Source organism: Cavia porcellus, unplaced genomic scaffold, assembly GCF_034190915.1.
Source record: "Cavia porcellus strain 051 isolate PalLab524CR breed Dunkin Hartley unplaced genomic scaffold, mCavPor4.1 scaffold_1, whole genome shotgun sequence".
Taxonomy (NCBI): Eukaryota; Metazoa; Chordata; class Mammalia; order Rodentia; family Caviidae; genus Cavia; species Cavia porcellus.
In genome coordinates this window covers 32,689,011-32,706,695 of record NW_026947484.1, presented here as the reverse complement: position 1 = coordinate 32,706,695, position 17,685 = coordinate 32,689,011, and the positions used below count along the sequence as shown (strand labels likewise).

Below are 17,685 nucleotides of genomic sequence, written 5' to 3'. Positions count from 1 at the left end.
TACATACTCAAAAACATTGGCAAATCTCAGGTAACTATATCAAGTGAAAAAGCTAGGCAAAAAAATAATACTGCTTTATTCCATTTATAAAAAATTCTAGGAAATCATAACTAATCCACAGTGACCAAAAGTATGTCAATGACTAATGATAGAGATGAATGTGGGGAACAGCAGAAGAGAGGACTTACAAATAAACCGAGAAAATGCCTGTTCTCATCCAAATTCAATGACCCAATCCAAAAATGGGCATCTGAGATAGATAGTTCTCAGAAGAAGAACAAATAGCAAATTAGTATATGAAAAATGTTCAACATTCCTGGTCATTTGAGAAATGCAAATTAAAAAGAACACTGAGATCCCATTTCATCCAAGAAATAAAGGATATCATAAAAAAATCAACCAATAACAAATGCTAGCAATAACTGTAGAGTAAGAGGAATCTTTCTCCACTGTTGGTGGGAGCATAGACTAGTGCAACCATCATGGAAATCAGTGTGGAGAGTCCAGAAAACACTAGGATTAGCAGTCCCATTTGACCCAGCTATTCCTTCTGGGTGTCTTCCTAGATGAATTAAAAACATCATATCACAGCAATATCTGCATACCCATGTTTATAGCAGCACAGTTTGTAATAGCTGAATCTTGGAAGGAACCCAAATGTCCGTCAACCAATAGATGCATAAAAAAGATGTGGGTTTTTAAAATTTATAATGGGGTGTTAGTTATAAAGAAAGATAAAATTGAGACATTTATAGCTAAATGGTTGGACCTTGAGACCCTAATCATAAGTAAAATAAATCAGACACACATGTATAGATATCACATTTCCTCTCTGGTATGAAAAACTGAAAATGTAAATAAGAACATAAACGTACAACACATTTTATGAAATACGATGAAACTTTTCAAAAGGAAGTAAGGAGGGGGAGGGGAAAGGAAGCAAGGGTAAGATAAAATGAGTAAAGAAGGATAAAATGAAAACCAGGCTTTGAGAATGGAGAGGAAAAGAAAATTTGAAAAGAACAGATGAAAATGTAAAAAAAAAAAAAAAAAAAAAAAAGAAGGAATTAAGATATATCATGTACAGATGCAAGTTTCCAATAATGAATGTGATCATTATGTATACCTAAACTGTAAGAATAAATAAAAAAAGAAAATGTCTGATCTCTTAGCTGTCTATGTGTAATATCTTAATTGCCATAATTTCATGGTAGTATAATGGCTCAAAACTTACCCAATTTTATTCTCTAAATATGTGTGGTTTAGAACGGACATGGTCAGTAGCACAGTAGGTTACAGTCAGTAGCACAATAGGTTAGCACACAGTACTTATAGAATGAATATGATGATACTTACCTGTTATCCCAGGATTCTAGAAGATGAGGCAGGAGAATCGCAAGTTCGGACCCAACTTGGACAAGAAAATTATTGAGACTCTATCTTGAAAAAATAAAAATAAAAAAGGGCTAGAGATGTCCCTGAGTGTGAAAATCCTGGATCCAATCCCCAGTACCACAAAAAGAAGGGCAGTTTAATGCATATCAATTCTACTTTATAAATTAGAATGAAATGCAAATGAAAAATATGAGATGTTCATGGCAATTGGAGAGTAAGTTGTAAAGAGGAAGAGGAAGAAATGACCTTGGACAAATTAGACTCCCGTGGACATGACTATGGGCTAGCCCAGGGAGAGTTAGACAATAGAAACAAGAACTAAACGACAAGATGTGGTCAGCCATCATTAAGGTAGTGAAAGGAGACACAAACTAGCTGTAATGAATGAGGTATTACAATGACTTTACGCAGTTCACAAGTGCCTGTCTGGCATGCACGAAGTCATGAATTCAATCCTTAGTACCAAAAAATAAATAAATTAATTAAATGACATTATGACCAGTTTGATGAGAAAGAAGATGGGTATCTGATTGGTAGCTGTTATGGGTTGAATGTATCCCTCTACAATTCATATGTGGAAGCCTTAACCCTCAACATGACTGTATAGGAGATGAGATCTTCAGGAAATGTCTCAGTTTGTTTATGATAATGTAACAATACATGATGCTGGTTACTTTAAAAACAACAAGAATCCATTCCTCACAGTTCTAGGGATTATGAAGTCAAGATCAAGGTGCTAACATCTGGTGAGAACCTTCTTGCTGCATTAGCCAAGGGGGAGGATATTATGTCCTGAAATGGTAGAGGAGTATGGCCAAACACTCCATGGAGACTCCTTTATAAGCTTAATTCCCTTAAGCAGGGACAAGCCGTTTTGGCCTTATTGGCTCTTATAAATACCCTCCTTATTAATACTATCACTCTGGTGTAGGGTTATTAGATTTTTTAAAAGTACAGCTGAGTGTGATGGTGTATATCTGTAATCCCAGGTACTTGATAGGCTGAGACAGAAGGATCAACATTTCAAGGCCAAGGCAGAGGATATAGCTCAGCAGCACAGCATTTGCCTGGCAAGCATGAGGTCATAAGTTTGATTCTCTGGGGAGAGAGAGAGCAGGAGAGAGAGAGGTCAAGGACAGCAGGAAAAAGGAAAATAGGAGAATGGTGGCTCATGCCATAATCCCAATACACAGGTGGCTGAAGCAGGAGGACTGTGATGAGTTTGAGGCCAGCCTGGACCACAAAGATCAAGATCTAATGAAGAAGAATGGAAGATAATGAGTTCACACTTTGCTCCCCTCCATTACATGACAGAGGGCAGGCTGGCTGTTAGATAGTGAGTATGAAATCTGGGCATCCTCCATTGCATCCAGAGGGCAGGCCAGCTGGAAGACTGTAAGACCAATAGGAACCCCAAGACTCAGGACAACAGCCCCATGCACAGATGCACACATACTTCTGGAGGGTGAAGTAATCAACAAGTTCAGTATGTGAAAGTGTCTGAGGTAGCAGCAAGGAGAGAGAAGCCAGACTCTAGAGAACTCCACTGACAGAAGATCAGTCCCAGCCTCCACAGCCAGAGGCCATGATTGGCTCCATATCCAGCACATCGCTGAGATGCAACATGGACATCATCATCCCCACAAGTCCACTAGCTGCCACTGGGGACCAGTACACAGCACTGGCTGGGAGAACCAGCCAGCCAAATTTCCACACACCTCTGCCAGAGGTGGAGCTATGCCTGTCTAGAAAAACCTGCCCCACGCCCCACTCCCTTCCCAGGAATCTAGGTTAGGAGAAACTCAGGTGCCTAACCCATTCCCCTACACCTCACATGGGCAGCCAATGCAGGAAACACCTGGGACCCCACAACTGGCTCATCTGGAGGAACCTAGGAAAATGTCAAGACGAAGGAGCAATAAGGAATCTCAGACCTCCAGCCCTCACAGAACAAGTCTAGGAGACATATACATGGTAGAAATTGGAAGTCACTGAGAGGATAGCAATTGAAGTGAAGAAACAACTTCATGAGGCTGTAAAAGTAATCAGATCAAAAATAGTATCTCAAGTAAAAGATCAAATGGCAAACACAATGAAAGAAATCTGGGTGTATCTAAAGAAGCCAAAGATTTAAAAAAACAAAGAGGAACATAGGAAAATGATGAAAATCTTGAATGAACAATAAAAGAAAGAAATACAATACATGCAACAGATTCAAAGAGATATCCAGGAAATTAAAAATGCCGTCAAAAGGAGCCAGGGATGTAGCTTAGCAGCACAACACCTGCCTGGCAGGCGTGAGGCCCTGAGTTCGGTTCCTGATATCAAAAAAAAAGAGAGAGAGAGAGAGAGAGAGAGAGAGAGAGAGAGAAAAGAGAAAAAAAACCTTCATCAAAAGCTGGCAAAACCATGTGAAAGAAATTGAAGATAGACTTTCACACTTTGAAGGCAATATTGCAGCAAGTGATTGTAAAAGGAAACATCTCCTAAAAATAACAAAGAATCAGAAAATCAATGGCTGCTAGGAATCAATGGCTGCAAAACAATGTAAAGAAAAGTAATTTAAGATTAATAGGTGTCAGTGAAAAAGCAAGGTTCAATACAAATGTCATAAAAAGACTATACAGAAGTAATTGCTGAAAACATGGGAAAATGACTTGACATAAATAAATGAGACATATAGAACTCCAGCTAGCTGTAACCAAAATAAATCTACAACCAGATAAATAGTAATCAAGATCTGAGAACTATAGTAGAACAACAGAATATTAAAGGCTGCTAGAAAAAAGAAACAGATCACTTATAAAACCCATCCAAAACACAACAGACTTGTCAACACAAACCATCAAGTCAAGAAGAGCTTGGAGTGAAGTGTTTCAAATCCTGAAAGAAAACAACTTCCATCCTAGATTGATGTAGCCTAAAAAACTATCTTTCAGTATTAATGGAAAAATAACATACTTCCATGATAAAGAACAACTGAAGGAATTCATGATCACCAAACCAACTCTACAAAGAGTGCTGAAGGATAATCTAGAGAGAGATCAAAATGACCACAGTTCCAGGAGCAATAATAGGGAGATCACTGACCAGGGCAAGCAACTGAATGAAGCAGAAAAGTGGGGGGCTAATGGCAGGAGGGTAGCATAACAGAGATGAGCCAGTGTATGTCAGTCATAACTATTAATATAGATGGCCTCAACTCACCAATAAAAAGAAACACAGGCAGAGTGGATGAGGAGATAGGATCCATCAGTATGCTGTATACATGAAATACATTTGACTTGAAAGGAAATTCATGGACTGAAAGTCAGAGGAGAGAAGTCAAGGCTTCATGTGACTGGGACCCAGAAAGAAGCAGGGATAGGTTGCTCATCAACCACAAAATGGATTAGAAAGATATGGTACTTTTATACAATGGAAAGCTACTCAGCTATAAAGAAAGATAATCTCAAGGCTCTTATCGGTAAATGGATGCAATTTGAGATCATGAGCAAGGGTGAAATGCTTCGGACTCACATGAGTGAACATCATGTTGTCTCCTCTGAAGAGGAGTTAGTTATTTCCCTAGTATAAAACAACTGAAGGAGTTAGTATATATTGTGAAAGTGATAGGGGAGGAAATGTCTAAAAAGGGAAGGCAATGGCCACTGTTAATTTCCTATTATCTTGTTTTGAAGTCCTGTATCATTTTTGTTGGTTTTTTTTTTTTTTTGGTTTGGTTTTTTCTGCTTTTTTTTTGTTAGATTCTATTATGTCTGATGATATGGGCAGCTATTTTGAAGATAACAAGAGGCATTATAGTAGTCATTGTTGATTTCCCATTATCTTGTTTTGAAGTCCAGTATCATTTTCACTGTTTTATCTTGATTAGTTTTATTCTGTTCTGTTTTGTTTAATTTTATTGCATCTGATGGTATAGGCAGTTATTTTGAAGATAACGAGTCATTATTATAGCCATTACTGATTTCCTGTTAACTTGAAGTCCTGTATCATGCTCATTCTTTTCTTTTGATTGGCTTTGTTCTGTTTCTTTTATTTGGTTTTATTCCATTTAAAATAAAATTTTTAAAAAAGAAAAAATTTCAAGGCCAGCCTGACTTAGCAAGACTCTAGCTCAAACTAAAAATAAAAAGATCTGGGGAATGTAGCTCGTGGCAGTGAATTTGCCTAGCATGTGTGAGGCCCTTGGCTCAATACCCTGTACACATAAGGTAAAAGCCAAGACTCAAGTGCTGAGGCAGACGGGGAATTCGGGTTGCAATATATTAGATTTCAAGAACATACATATAAAGATGTAAACTGGAAATGTAAGTCAGAAGCACTGGAGAAGGACTGACTGGAGACATGAATTTGAGAACCGTCAGCAATAGGTGGCAGTTGAAGAGCCACGAAGACAGGAAAGCTCTAAAAGATTCCCCACCACTGGCATATAATACTGTATGTAGTGCCCACAATGGATCCTGAAAAGAAATGTCAGGAGCAGAGGTTTCAGCAACTCCAAAACTAATGAGAGAATTTCAAAAAGAAGTGATGAATAGCACGAATACTTTGGAATACTGAGTATCTTTTTAAGAACACATCTAAATGTTTCAAAATGATCCTGAAAATCAAAAAGTTTATAATCTACCAGAAAAGAACATATGAGAAAATCAGTAAATCATTTAATTAAAGTGATTTGTCTTATTAATATACATAGAAACGCAACAGAGATTTGTCTATCCTGCAAACATACATTTAACTCCTGTGTGTCAGATATCTAGTTATAGAAAGAGAAGCTGGTTTTTTTTAAAAGAAGAAGTTTGTGACTTAGCTATGAGGGTGAGAAGAATGATATTCTCGCCGAGGGGAAAATAACAGAGTAATATAGGTGTACTGGGGGTGTGAAGCGGGGAGGATTCTGTCCCGACAAGGGTTCAAAGAGCAGGGAAAACTGGGGAGAAACCTGTGTGGGAAAGTTGGAGCATTATCACCTGTCCCAGGACAGGTAGTTCAAGAGCTGTGCTTGGCCCTACTGCTTTGGCACAAGCTGCCAAACCAAACTGCTGATTTGTCCAGACTTTAGAAATGCAGGTAGTCCCAATTACTCCACTGACCACCAAATATATGTCCAGTTTCTCTCGGGCTTGAAGAAGGAATTCCCCAAGGCCAAACATAGTTAGGCGAGGTATTTGGGTATCACAGTAGTTCTCATGTGCCTGCTGGACGCACAAACTCTTTCAAATAGCATGTGCAAGAGGCTTGGTGATGAATCCCAAGTCAATCGTGACTTATATTGCAGTGGCATTGGGTGAGCTTATGGAAAGATATGTGATAGAGCGGACAATATGATGAGTAGCTAGGGTAAGTGAATGCGTGGCAGCTAACCACTACCAGACTCTGAAGACTACTTGTCTGCTTGCGATTGACCTAGAAGCTCTAAAGCTTCCGAGTCTACTCTAAAGTTGCCGTTCCCCGAATGGCCGGTAGAGGGAACTGCGGCTCGTCTCAGTCTGCAATTAGACCTCCAATCCTGCCTGGGCCGCGAAAGCGAATCCAAAGTGTGTCCTGTCCCAAAAACCCCGAGGCTCTCAAATGCCAGAAGCTGGCCTTAGGATTGCGCAGTGGCCACCTGAATTTCCCCCAGCCAAGTGTTGTTGAGGAGAAGCAGGAAGGGCGAGAGCAGCATGTTAGAGAGGAGAAAAGGGGCAGAGAACAGAACCACAGCGCCGCTGCGACTCCGCCGAAGCGCAAACTCTCCAGGTCAGCAGCGCGCGCTGCAGGTTCCGCGCTTTGGCGGAGGACGCGCTGCAGAAAGCGCTGCAGATTTCTGCCTTCTATATCTGAACGAGGCTGCACATTTCTTGGGGCGAAAAGTCGCGCGCTCACCGGGGTCCTTCTAGAGTCTATCATTTAGATTTCAGAGCACCTGCAAAACTTCGCTTTAGCTGCACGCACCCCAGAGCACCGCTTAGGATGGGGGCTTTCTGTCCCCGCAAAGTATCCCCAGAGTCGCCACGGTCCGCTCTTTCGCCAATTTAGTGGCTTTTGATTAACAGTAACAGAACTGAGAGGGAAAAGGAGAAATCGAGTTCTTTGTGGAGCTAGGACTCGACCCCGCTCTTCTCCCTCCGTTGCGGCCAGGTGACGCTGTGTCTCCAGGAGCTTCAGGTCCGAGCTCGCCACCTCTTAGTGTTTTGGTTCCCTTCATTTCAAAGGGTGTTTCCAGCGCTGTTTCCACACCTCTCTGCTTGATAATTTAATCTTCAATTCGCTCCTACCCCAAACTCCTTCCCACCAGGGGGCGTCCCCGGAGTCGGTGGAGCGAGAAAGAGGCTCTGAATGCGTAACTTGAGACTAGTTAGGTCGAGGTTTGAACTGTGACATGGCACAGGAGTCAACCACTAGGAGGGCTTGACCCAACCAACAAAAGAACCCACCCGCTGCCCTCAGGCCCCAGGCGGACTCTCCTTTCCGAGGGTGTCTGGTCTTCATTGGCACCTCCCACTCAAGACTGAGGGCGAGGCAAGTGCAGGAATCGCCAGAGGATGCCTTGTATCCTCCCCCTCCGCGGTCCATCTCATCGAGGTCTACCCTGAGACCACAACTACCACCCGTAAAAGAAAGATCTCCCTCCAAGGTGGTCAAAGCCACAGGGACCAGGAGCAACAGAGAATCTGTTCTGTGCTCTGCATCTGCCCAAGCAGGCCAGCTCTGTTATCAGTCTCGCAGGTGTGCTCCCTTCCTGGGAAAGCAGGCCAGGAAAGCTTGGAGACCTTTTGGAGAGGGAAACTAGTTAGGCACCTTCAAAGGCAGTCCTCTCTCAGGGTTAGCAAGCAGCGACCTCCAGCGCTGGGCTTGGTTTTTGACTTCCCCTCTCTGGGCAGGGAGCTTCCTTGGTATCAGTGAGCCCAGCTCAGCCCAGCGATAGAGCCTACACACCTGGTGGGAGCGTGGGAAGACCCCAAGCGCTTCTCACAGAGGGTCAGAGGCTGGGATTCACAGTTTCTGTAAGCCCCAAACACAGAATCAGAAACAATACCTTCTGTTTGCTATTGACTTCAAAGAACTACAAACTCAGGGATATGATCTTATCCTGAGTTAACTGAATCCCTAGCACAACAATTCAGGAAGGTGGTACACACTAGGTTATGACCATATTTGCAGCTCAGAAAATAGAGGCTAGGAGGCTTTGTTTCCTTAACTTAACTTGAATTAACTGGGGACTTTGACGGGGAGCCAGGAAACCCACTCGAAGAACTGTATTCCAATCCCAGCTCTCTCCACTGGTCACTGCAGCAATAGGGGTATATTGCAAATGTAGTGCCTCAATATTGCACTCCATATTGCACGAGTGACTTCCTGTTTATAATGTAAATTCTGCATGAGAAAGAGATGCATTTTGATTGAAAGTTGACTTTTCAGACCAAGCACTGGGTGTAGTATAGCTTTTCTCAAAATAAATATCTATTTGGTAAATCATGAATTTTAATAAAATTTAAAGAAAAACAACACTGCCAGGAAACACACTTAATGCCCTGGGGTACTGTGAAGGACCAGAAAGGCTAGGCAGATGTGAAGGTTGCTGAGAAAGAGTCCCTTCCTCTGCATATCACCCTGTTTTGTTCCTGTCCTTCCAAACCACACGGGGTGGGAGAGGTGCCTTTCCCATCTGCCACACAGTGTGAGCAAAGGCTGGTGGTGATTTCACTCCTTTGGGGCTGGACTTGAACCTGCTCCTCCGAAGATCCTTGATTCTTGACCTAGCAGCAGCCACCCTAGCAGCATGTGCTTGAGATCCAGGCAGCGCACACCAGCGCAAAGATCTAGGAGGGGCCCGTGCTGGGCTGCTTCCAGCTGCACTCACGCACCTGGAGCAAGTTAGCTTCAGGTTCGAGGAAGGTGACTCAGAGGTGGACTAAATTATCCAACATAACTGAAACCATGGAGAAGTCACTGATTTGACTGAGAGGCCTGATCTATTCTGGATGAGTCAGGGAAGTGATGGATAGAAAGGATGCTCTTTGGTGAGAAATGGGCAATGGAGCCCAAGGTTTTTGCTTTGACAAGTCTGGAGCTACAGATATCAGCCTTTCCCTCACCGGGCAGTGCAGTGTGTGCGGCAAAGATGGAGTGATGGCTGTGTAAGAAAGGCACAGGTGAGGGGAGGCACCTAGGCCTGTGCTGGGCACTGAAGAAGCCCAGCCTAGGTTTGAGCTCCAGCGGGTGGCTGGTGTGTGTGAGAGAAGTGCACCAATATTCAAAGGGAACAAAGTGCTAGTTTCAGAGAGACCAAAACCCCTCTCCCTTAATCCTCGGCTCAGCATCCCCACCCCACCGCCTGCTGCATGGTTCTGGTTCCCGGTGGTGTTTCTTGGAGGCCAGCAAACCAAGGCTGGGCAGCTGAGGACGCTACATGAGCCCCAGATCCTGTAGGGGGCTGAAAAGCTGCCACCAGAGGAAGGTGGAGGCAGCATGACCTAGGGGTGTGGAAGATTCACCAAACTCTTCACCAGGTCTGGAACCCTAAAGATAGGGAGGGTACACTCATGAGAATTACTACAGAAACCTCAAGTTCTGGCACTGAACTTTTAAAAAAGTCAAAGAGACAGAGACAGAGACAGAGACAGGCAGAGAGACAGAGACAGAGACCACGTCACCTTCAGAAGAGCCCATGTGGGATGCAGGCCTATCTGGGCTGTGGCTCCAGACAAGGTCTACCTTCTGCCCTGCTCACTCTCTCTGTTGTTCACTTGAGCCCGGTTTCACCTCCCCTCACTGCTCCCTAGACATTACATTGACCAAAGCACAGCTGTTAGGTTCTAAATTCTTCCTGAGAGCACCCCCCCACACACACTTGAAAGAGAAGGGCGCAGAGATAGTTTGGTACCTGTCTTTAGCAATACAAACTGCAGGCCATCATTATTCAAAAGAAAAGAAAATGTAAGGGACACTGCCCCATAGCTGCTGCAGAGATCTGGGGAAACCTGGGCCCACTTAGGAGTTCCAGGGTCTCCTGAGCTTTTTTGAACCCTGGTTAGGGAGGTAGGCGGGGGAGAAAAGCCAATGAGACTGTAGAAGTTGGCTTTGTATTGAAGGAATACAGAGCATGTTTCAAGGAAAGGATTGAAATCTTAAAACGCAAATAAGCAGAACTTTCCCCGCTGTAAAATGCTATTAATGGAAAAAGGATCCTAGCCAGCTGAATAGTTCAAAACTGCCTGTTCATTATCTGGAGCTTCCTCACTACAAGGAGGAGAAAGAAGATGTGAAAACAATAATCTAAATTTGAGAAGCCTTCTTGACCGGCCTTCGAAGTGCTGGGAAGCACCTGCCCAGCAGAGAGCATCCCGCCCTCTGGCCCCAAGGCTTTGGGAAAGCTCAAAGAGCCAAAGGGAAAGAAAAACGAAAACAAACAACGACGAAAATGTTTAAAATCCAGGAGGGAAAGATGGAATTGGTCTCAGAATCCACGCCAGGCAGGGTTCCGCCGTGGGGTTCACTGGGCGGCCGGCTCTGGCCTGCCCAGAGCAACGCAACTGGCGCCCCACGGCCCAGCCCACTGCTCCCCCTCGCCAGGCGTCGGAGGACCCTCGAGGCGCGGGGCTCACACTTGAAGCCTGGGAACGCGCGGACAGGAAACCCACTTCCTCCTAAGCAGTTTCTTGCTTGCCGGATGAGAGCAGCCCAATTGAAGCAGAATGATCCTCATCTACTAATATCCAGCGTGGCCACAAAGCGACTGGCCATTTACGCCGCCACTTTAAACAAAGATATTTGGTTATTCCCGGGGAAGCAAGTGCACTTTTGCATGGCTGAGCTCCGGGCGGAGGCGAGCCGAGGCGCAGCTCCTCCTCCGCCACGCTGGGCTGCGGGCGCCCGGGTGCTCGCCCCTCCTGGCCGCGGGTCCTCCAGGGTTGGGGCTCAGGCCCCCGACAAGGCTCCGCCGCGCTGTGGGTGGCGTCCTCCCTGGAAGGGAGAGGAGCGGGGTCTGGGCTCCAGGGCCGCGGCTGGGATGTTCTCACAAAGTCAGCGGCAGCCCCAGCACCGCGAGTTCGGGGACTGGGCCGAGGGTCAGGGACCCCAGATGCGTCTCCGATGGGACCAGCCGGCCGGCGGAGCCGCGATCACGCCAGCGCCCCTCCCCACCCCGCCCGCAGCCCGGGAGGCCGCCGCACGCCTGGGCGGGGGGGGGGGTGCGGGGGGCCCGCCGCCGGGGCGCTGGGGTGGGGTGGGGTGGGGTGGGCGGGCGGCGCGGGGATCCGCGGCAGCCTCTCGGCGGCGGCGGCGGCGGTCGTCCCCTTACTCGGCTCCCCTCCGCCCGCTGGGAATCTCTCGGGGAGGAGGAAAGGGGGCGGGGAGCAGAGGTGTCCCTGGGACGGCGGCAGAGGAGCAGACAGACTGACAGACACGCAGACCGACCCTGCGGCCCTAGGGTTCGTCCTCAGACTCTCTCGATCGTTTGGTGGCGACTGGGGCCCGGCGCAGCGCAGCGCAGCCCGATGTGGTGCGGAGGCGGTGGGAAGGCGCGGGGCTGGGAGGCCGCGGCGGGAGGGAGGAGCAGCCCCGGCAGGCTCAGGTGAACCCCCGACCCGCGCCCCGGCCCCTCTCCCTAAAGACCCGTCCCGGCCCGGGAACCCCACCACTTGGGAAAGTGGTTCCACTTTGTAACTCCTCAAGTTGGTTGCAAAGCAGCATTCACCTTCCTGCCTCCCCACCGGCCTCCTCCCGGGCTCCTCTCCACCCCACCCGGCCCTCCCGCTCTCGTCCCTCCTCCTTCCCCTCCCTCGCCTCCGCCCGCACCCCGCAAAAAATGGGGATGGGGGTGTGTAGGGGAGGGGGGAGAAATGCTTTGGCGCTCTCTCTCTCTCTCTCTCTCTCTCTCTCTCTCTCTCTCTCTCTCTCTGATCTAAAAATCCTGACAAGTGAAACTTAAAGGTGTTTACCTTGTCATCAGCATGTAAGCTAATTATCTCGGGCAAGATGTAGGCTTCTATTGTCTTGTTGCTTTAGCGCTTACGCCCCGCCTCTGGTGGTTGCCTAAAACCTGGCGCCGGGCTAAAACAAACGCGAGGCAGCCCCCGAGCCTCCACTCCAGCCAATTAAGGCGGACTCGGTCCACTCCGTTACGTGTACATCCAACAAGATCGGCGTTAAGGTAACACCAGAATATTTGGCAAAGGGAGAAAAAAAAAGCAGCGAGGCTTCGCCTTCCCCCTCTCCCTTTTTTTTCCTCCTCTTCCTTCCTCCTCCAGCCGCCGCCGAATCATGTCGATGAGTCCAAAGCACACGACTCCGTTCTCAGTGTCTGACATCTTGAGTCCCCTGGAGGAAAGCTACAAGAAAGTGGGCATGGAGGGCGGCGGCCTCGGGGCTCCGCTGGCGGCGTACAGGCAGGGCCAGGCGGCCCCGCCGGCCGCGGCCATGCAGCAGCACGCCGTGGGGCACCACGGCGCCGTCACGGCCGCCTACCACATGACGGCGGCGGGGGTGCCCCAGCTCTCGCACTCCGCCGTGGGGGGCTACTGCAACGGCAACCTGGGCAACATGAGCGAGCTGCCGCCCTACCAGGACACCATGCGGAACAGCGCCTCGGGCCCCGGATGGTACGGCGCCAACCCGGACCCGCGCTTCCCGGCCAGTAAGTGGGCCGCCCCGCCGCGGGCTGCGGGCCGGGCACCGGCGGGCTGCGCGCTGGGCGTGGGGCGGGCAGCCTGCCGCGGCGCCAGGAGTTGGGTGCGGGAGCTGGGGAGCTTCCTCCTGCGGGGCTTGGGGGCTGGTGTCCAAGGAGAAGCACTTAGTAGCGCGGAAGTCCCGCGGACAGGTGCTGGTACTCAGTAGCCTCAGGCGTCCCCAAGCGGGAGCTGTGCTCCGCGGGAAGACATCCGAGGGCCGAGGGAGGCACACGCACACGCACCCCCAGCTGAGCTTAGGGATCAAGGGGCGCAGAGGGTGGCGAGGAGGGCCTGGCCGGGAGGGAGGCCGCCCGGCGGGATGCACTGCAGCGCCCGGCCCCGCGCGCTCCTCAGCCAAGTCTGGACCAGTGGGAGGGCGCGCGGCTCCGGAGGGGGCTCTACATGGGCCCCGCGGGTGCCTTCACGGGGCCTACAGCAGAGAAGCGAAGAGGAAGAGGCAAAGCACCCGAGGGGCTGAGCTTTCAGAAGAGAGCACCCTCCTTTCCTAACCTTCCAAAGTTGGAGGTTTCCGTCGGATCCCAAGTCCCTGCCTGAACCCCATTCGCCGCCGCCTGTGACCGGTTAACCCCAGCAGGGCTAGGGTACCAAAAGAGGAGTAATCTCTCAGCACCACCCCAACACACACTTCTCTGCGCTTTTTGGGGTGCCAGAGGATGCTGAGACGGGGGTTGTAGGTGAGAGCCAGGGTCAACCGCGATGCGCTCCGGCACGCTGTCCCACTGCACCGCCCGGGGCAGCGCCAGCGATCTCCAGCGGCTGGGCTTCAGCGGCTGGCACCGGGCAGCCTCTGTGCAGAGGGCGCCGTCGGGGCGGGCTGGGCGGGTCACGGGCGAGGGCAGGGTCTGCTCGGCCTGGCCCTGGCCTCGGCCCCAGCCCCGGCCCGACGCTGTGCGTTTGTCGCTTACAGTCTCCCGCTTCATGGGCCCGGCGAGCGGCATGAATATGAGCGGCATGGGCGGCCTGGGCTCGCTGGGGGACGTGAGCAAGAACATGGCCCCGCTGCCAAGCGCGCCGCGCAGGAAGCGCCGGGTGCTCTTCTCCCAGGCGCAGGTGTACGAGCTGGAGCGACGCTTCAAGCAGCAGAAGTACCTGTCGGCGCCGGAGCGCGAGCATCTGGCCAGCATGATCCACCTGACGCCCACGCAGGTCAAGATCTGGTTCCAGAACCACCGCTACAAGATGAAGCGCCAGGCCAAGGACAAGGCGGCTCAGCAACAGTTGCAGCAGGACAGCGGCGGCGGCGGGGGCGGCGGGGGCGCCGGATGCCCCCAACAGCAGCAGGCTCAGCAGCAGTCGCCGCGCCGCGTGGCTGTGCCGGTCCTGGTGAAAGACGGCAAACCGTGCCAGGCGGGCGCCCCCGCGCCGGGAGCCGCCAGCCTCCAAGGCCACCACGCGCAGCAGCAGGCGCAGCAGCAGGCGCAGGCGGCGCAGGCGGCAGCGGCCGCTATCTCGGTGGGCAGCGGTGGCGCCGGCCTGGGCGCACACCCTGGTCACCAGCCGGGCAGCGCGGGCCAGTCCCCGGACCTGGCGCACCACGCCGCCAGCCCCGCAGCGCTGCAGGGCCAGGTCTCCAGCCTGTCCCACCTGAACTCCTCGGGCTCGGACTACGGCACCATGTCCTGCTCCACCTTGCTATATGGTCGGACCTGGTGAGAGGACTGGAGGCCCGCCCTGGCCCAGCGCGCTGCCTCGCCACCTCCCCTCCGCCTGCCACACAGACCACCGTTCACCGCTGCTCCACGCGCTTTGACTTTTCTTAAGAACCCGTCCACGTTTAGACCAAGGGAAACTACACAGAGGCCAAACTGCTGGACATCTTTCTTTCCTTTATTTTTTCCTTTCTAAAATTTGTGGATTTTTTTTAAGAAAAAGAAAATAAAACCAGCCAAGCAAATTCAGTTCCTTACGGAGTCTTTAAACACAGAAAGACATAGAAAGAACAGCTTCTGGGGTGTGTTTTCGGTGATTCTAAGGGGTTCCTCACGCTGGGGCGGGGCACAATTTGGAGAAGGCTCATCACTGTTGTGGACCTGGACTCCAGTGACCTCAAACTTCACTCTCTGTACACTTTTCCAGCGAAGTGAACTCGCCTGTAAATACCAGGATTGTTTTTTCTTTCTTTCTTTTTCTTTTCTTTCTTTCTTTCTTTCTTTTTTTTTTTTTTTTAAGAAGGAGGACAGGAGCTGGGGAGAGGGAAGATTCTTTGACATGACCCACTTGTGAATGACACAAAGGAAGTGCCCCTTCCAGGTGCCCTCTAGCCATTTAGGTTCAGTCCAGCCATCTCCGCCTAGAAAATTGTTTTGTTTGATGTGAACTTGTAGCTGTAAAATCCTGTCAAAAGTTGGATTAAATGCCTAGTTTTTAGTAATCTGTACATTTTGTTGTAAAAAAAAAAAAACCAACTTCCTATCCCCAGCCCCTCACATTTTTTAAAAATGGGCATTGATAAATCTGTGTATATTATTTGGCAGTTTGGTATTTGCCACGTCAGTCTTTTTCTGTTGTAACTTATGTAGATATTTGGCTTAAATATAGTTCCTAAGACGCTTCTAATAAATTATACAAATTAAAAAGGTTCTTTTTCTGATTAAAAGCATCTTTTGGGTTGATTTTGATTTGGCTTTAAATGACTTTTTTGGGGGGAACTTCTCTTTGGGCTGATGGGAGCTGAACTGTTTGGGTTTGAGCTCAAAGGATTCTGAACTGACTAAGGAGGTCAGGCCCCAAGTTTCTGTCCCATGGGAAGAGGGAATTTTCTGCTTTGGGAGTGAGTGGAATCAAACTGTGAACAGTCCTGAGACACCAGAGAAGGGCAAAGCTAAACTACTTCTACCAGGAGGCAGAGGAGGGAGGAAGAAAAAGAGACCACAGAACTCATTTTCAAAGTCAGCCTTCTATTTTTAGAAACCCAGCAACTACCTACTGTCCTCCTATACAGCTGAGGCAACATTTAAAAACAGTGACCCAGGACCTCCATTTGAGGTAACAGTGAATCAGTTTCATTTTTAGTAAATGAGTTGTTTCTGTAGTCCGAAACATCAAACCAGTTATGTAAATAATCCACAACCAAGCTCTTTCACAAAATTTGGTGGGTGGCTTTTTTCTTAAATCAAACTGAAGTCTTTTGGGGGGTTATTTCAAAAACAGCAGACCGTGCTCAGGGATTCAACACCTTCTCACGGCTGCGGCTGGGGTCCAGGCTGGACTGGGTGGCCGGACTCTGGATGCTTATCACAGGACTTTGGGATGTTGTTTCACATTTTGTTGCCATAGTTTCCATCTCTGGGCTCCTAAATCTTTGCAACAAACTGTCTTTTTCAGGTCCCACTCTTCCACTTGCTCCCCACTCCAGCAAAAAAAATCCTCTTACCTCCTTTCTTATACTTTCTACTTCCCTGGTCTCAGCTTTCTAGGTATACGTTTTGAGGAAACTGTTAAGGCTGCTGTGAGGGATGAAGCCTGGTGGTGGCAGAAGGAATGTTGTGGACAGAAAGAAAAAATCGGTCTTTTTGATGGGCTGTTATCCCTTGATAAACCTACAAAGCACAGGCAGCCTAGTGGGCTGCAGACAGATGCCCCTCCCAGCACTTTTCTTTAGACTTGGAAGGTTTGTTTGGGGAGAGATTCTTGTTTGGCTTCTGGCCTAGATTTTCAACTTTCTTTTTTCTTTCCTCTTCCTCACCTTTCCATTTCATTCTGTCCCCAACTCCTCACCATCACCACCACCAGCACCACCAGCACCACCAAGAGAAATAGATTGGCCACATCCTTGGCTGCACCTAGCCGTCCTCTTCCCGGCCTTCCAGAGGGCTCTTCTCCAGGGATAACTTAGGCCTGGAGGTGAGGAAGGGCTTTCTTCCAGAAGAGACCAGGCCTGGATACAGTGCTCCAGTTTCGGATATCCTGAAGGGACCTGGAGATTCTAGAAGGATGGTTAGTTGGGTCTAGTGAGGTGCGGATTGGAAAACATACAAAAAACTAACGAAGTGTGAGCATGTGTGCTAGAATGGGCAGCGACTGTTGTTCAGGGGCAGGGAGTGTAGATGGCTAGGCACCCCGCAGTGGGGCAGGCAGGTACTCCAGCTACTCTTCGGCTCTAGGGCCGGGCTTCTGTGAGGTGAGAGATGAGCTGGAACCCCCTCAAGCCTAGACGCTTTGGGGCAGGTAGGCAGGGCTACCCCTTCCCTCCCTGCGCCCGCCTTCCCTCACCCCCCACCTCGGCCACTTTTGCCAGTCACAGTTTCAGAGTGTTGTGTGGCACTCTCCCGGCCTTATCACCCTTGTGCTGGGTGGATTTTCTATCAAACACATTCTTCTTCCCTCCGCGGCTTAGTTTGAAGTCTGTTTACTTGTCCCGGGAAAAGGTGAATTCAGCCGGGTCTGCAGATGAGAGCCAGACAAACAGGGCCTCGGCCTCTTCTCCTATCAATCACTTGGGGTTCAGCCATCTCTGCTCCTGGCTGGGGGACTTTGTCGCAGCTACGGGGAGCAGCCAGTGGAACGCGGTCTGAAGCGTCTCTTTAGAGAAACAGGCGCGTGCTCATCTCGGTTCAAGAGGGCTCGCGGCTTGGCGACACGCTGTGCCCACGCAGCCCGGTCCACCAACCTCTGG

At 49.4% G+C, this 17,685-nt stretch overlaps 1 protein-coding gene across 3 annotated transcripts; it reads left to right on the top strand.

Moving 5' to 3' along the window:
- Positions 1-11,635: 11,635 nt before the first annotated feature.
- Positions 11,636-15,649, top strand: Nkx2-1 (NK2 homeobox 1). 3 transcript variants are annotated; one of them, XM_063246723.1, is made up of 3 exons: positions 11,636-11,810; positions 12,630-13,015; positions 13,978-15,649. In XM_063246723.1, exons 2-3 carry the CDS (start codon positions 12,643-12,645, stop codon positions 14,721-14,723), a joined length of 1,119 nt encoding a protein of 372 aa, XP_063102793.1. In that variant the 5' UTR covers positions 11,636-11,810; positions 12,630-12,642; the 3' UTR covers positions 14,724-15,649. The 3 variants fall into 3 exon arrangements, with proteins under 3 accessions (XP_063102793.1, XP_063102777.1, XP_063102788.1); XM_063246707.1 differs by having other exon boundaries at positions 11,640-11,953; XM_063246718.1 differs by lacking the exon at positions 11,636-11,810 and adding an exon at positions 11,965-12,532.
- The last annotated feature ends 2,036 nt before the right edge of the window (positions 15,650-17,685 follow it).

Coding starts and splice junctions, on each gene's coding strand:
- Nkx2-1 (XM_063246707.1), top strand. CDS start 11,877: ATGTGGTGCGGAGGCGGTGGGAAGGCGCGGGGCTGGGAGGCCGCGGCG. Junction 11,954..12,629: donor AGCAGCCCCGGCAGGCTCAG/GTGAACCCCCGA, acceptor TTCCTCCTCCAG/CCGCCGCCGAATCATGTCGA. Junction 13,016..13,977: donor GGACCCGCGCTTCCCGGCCA/GTAAGTGGGCCG, acceptor TGTCGCTTACAG/TCTCCCGCTTCATGGGCCCG.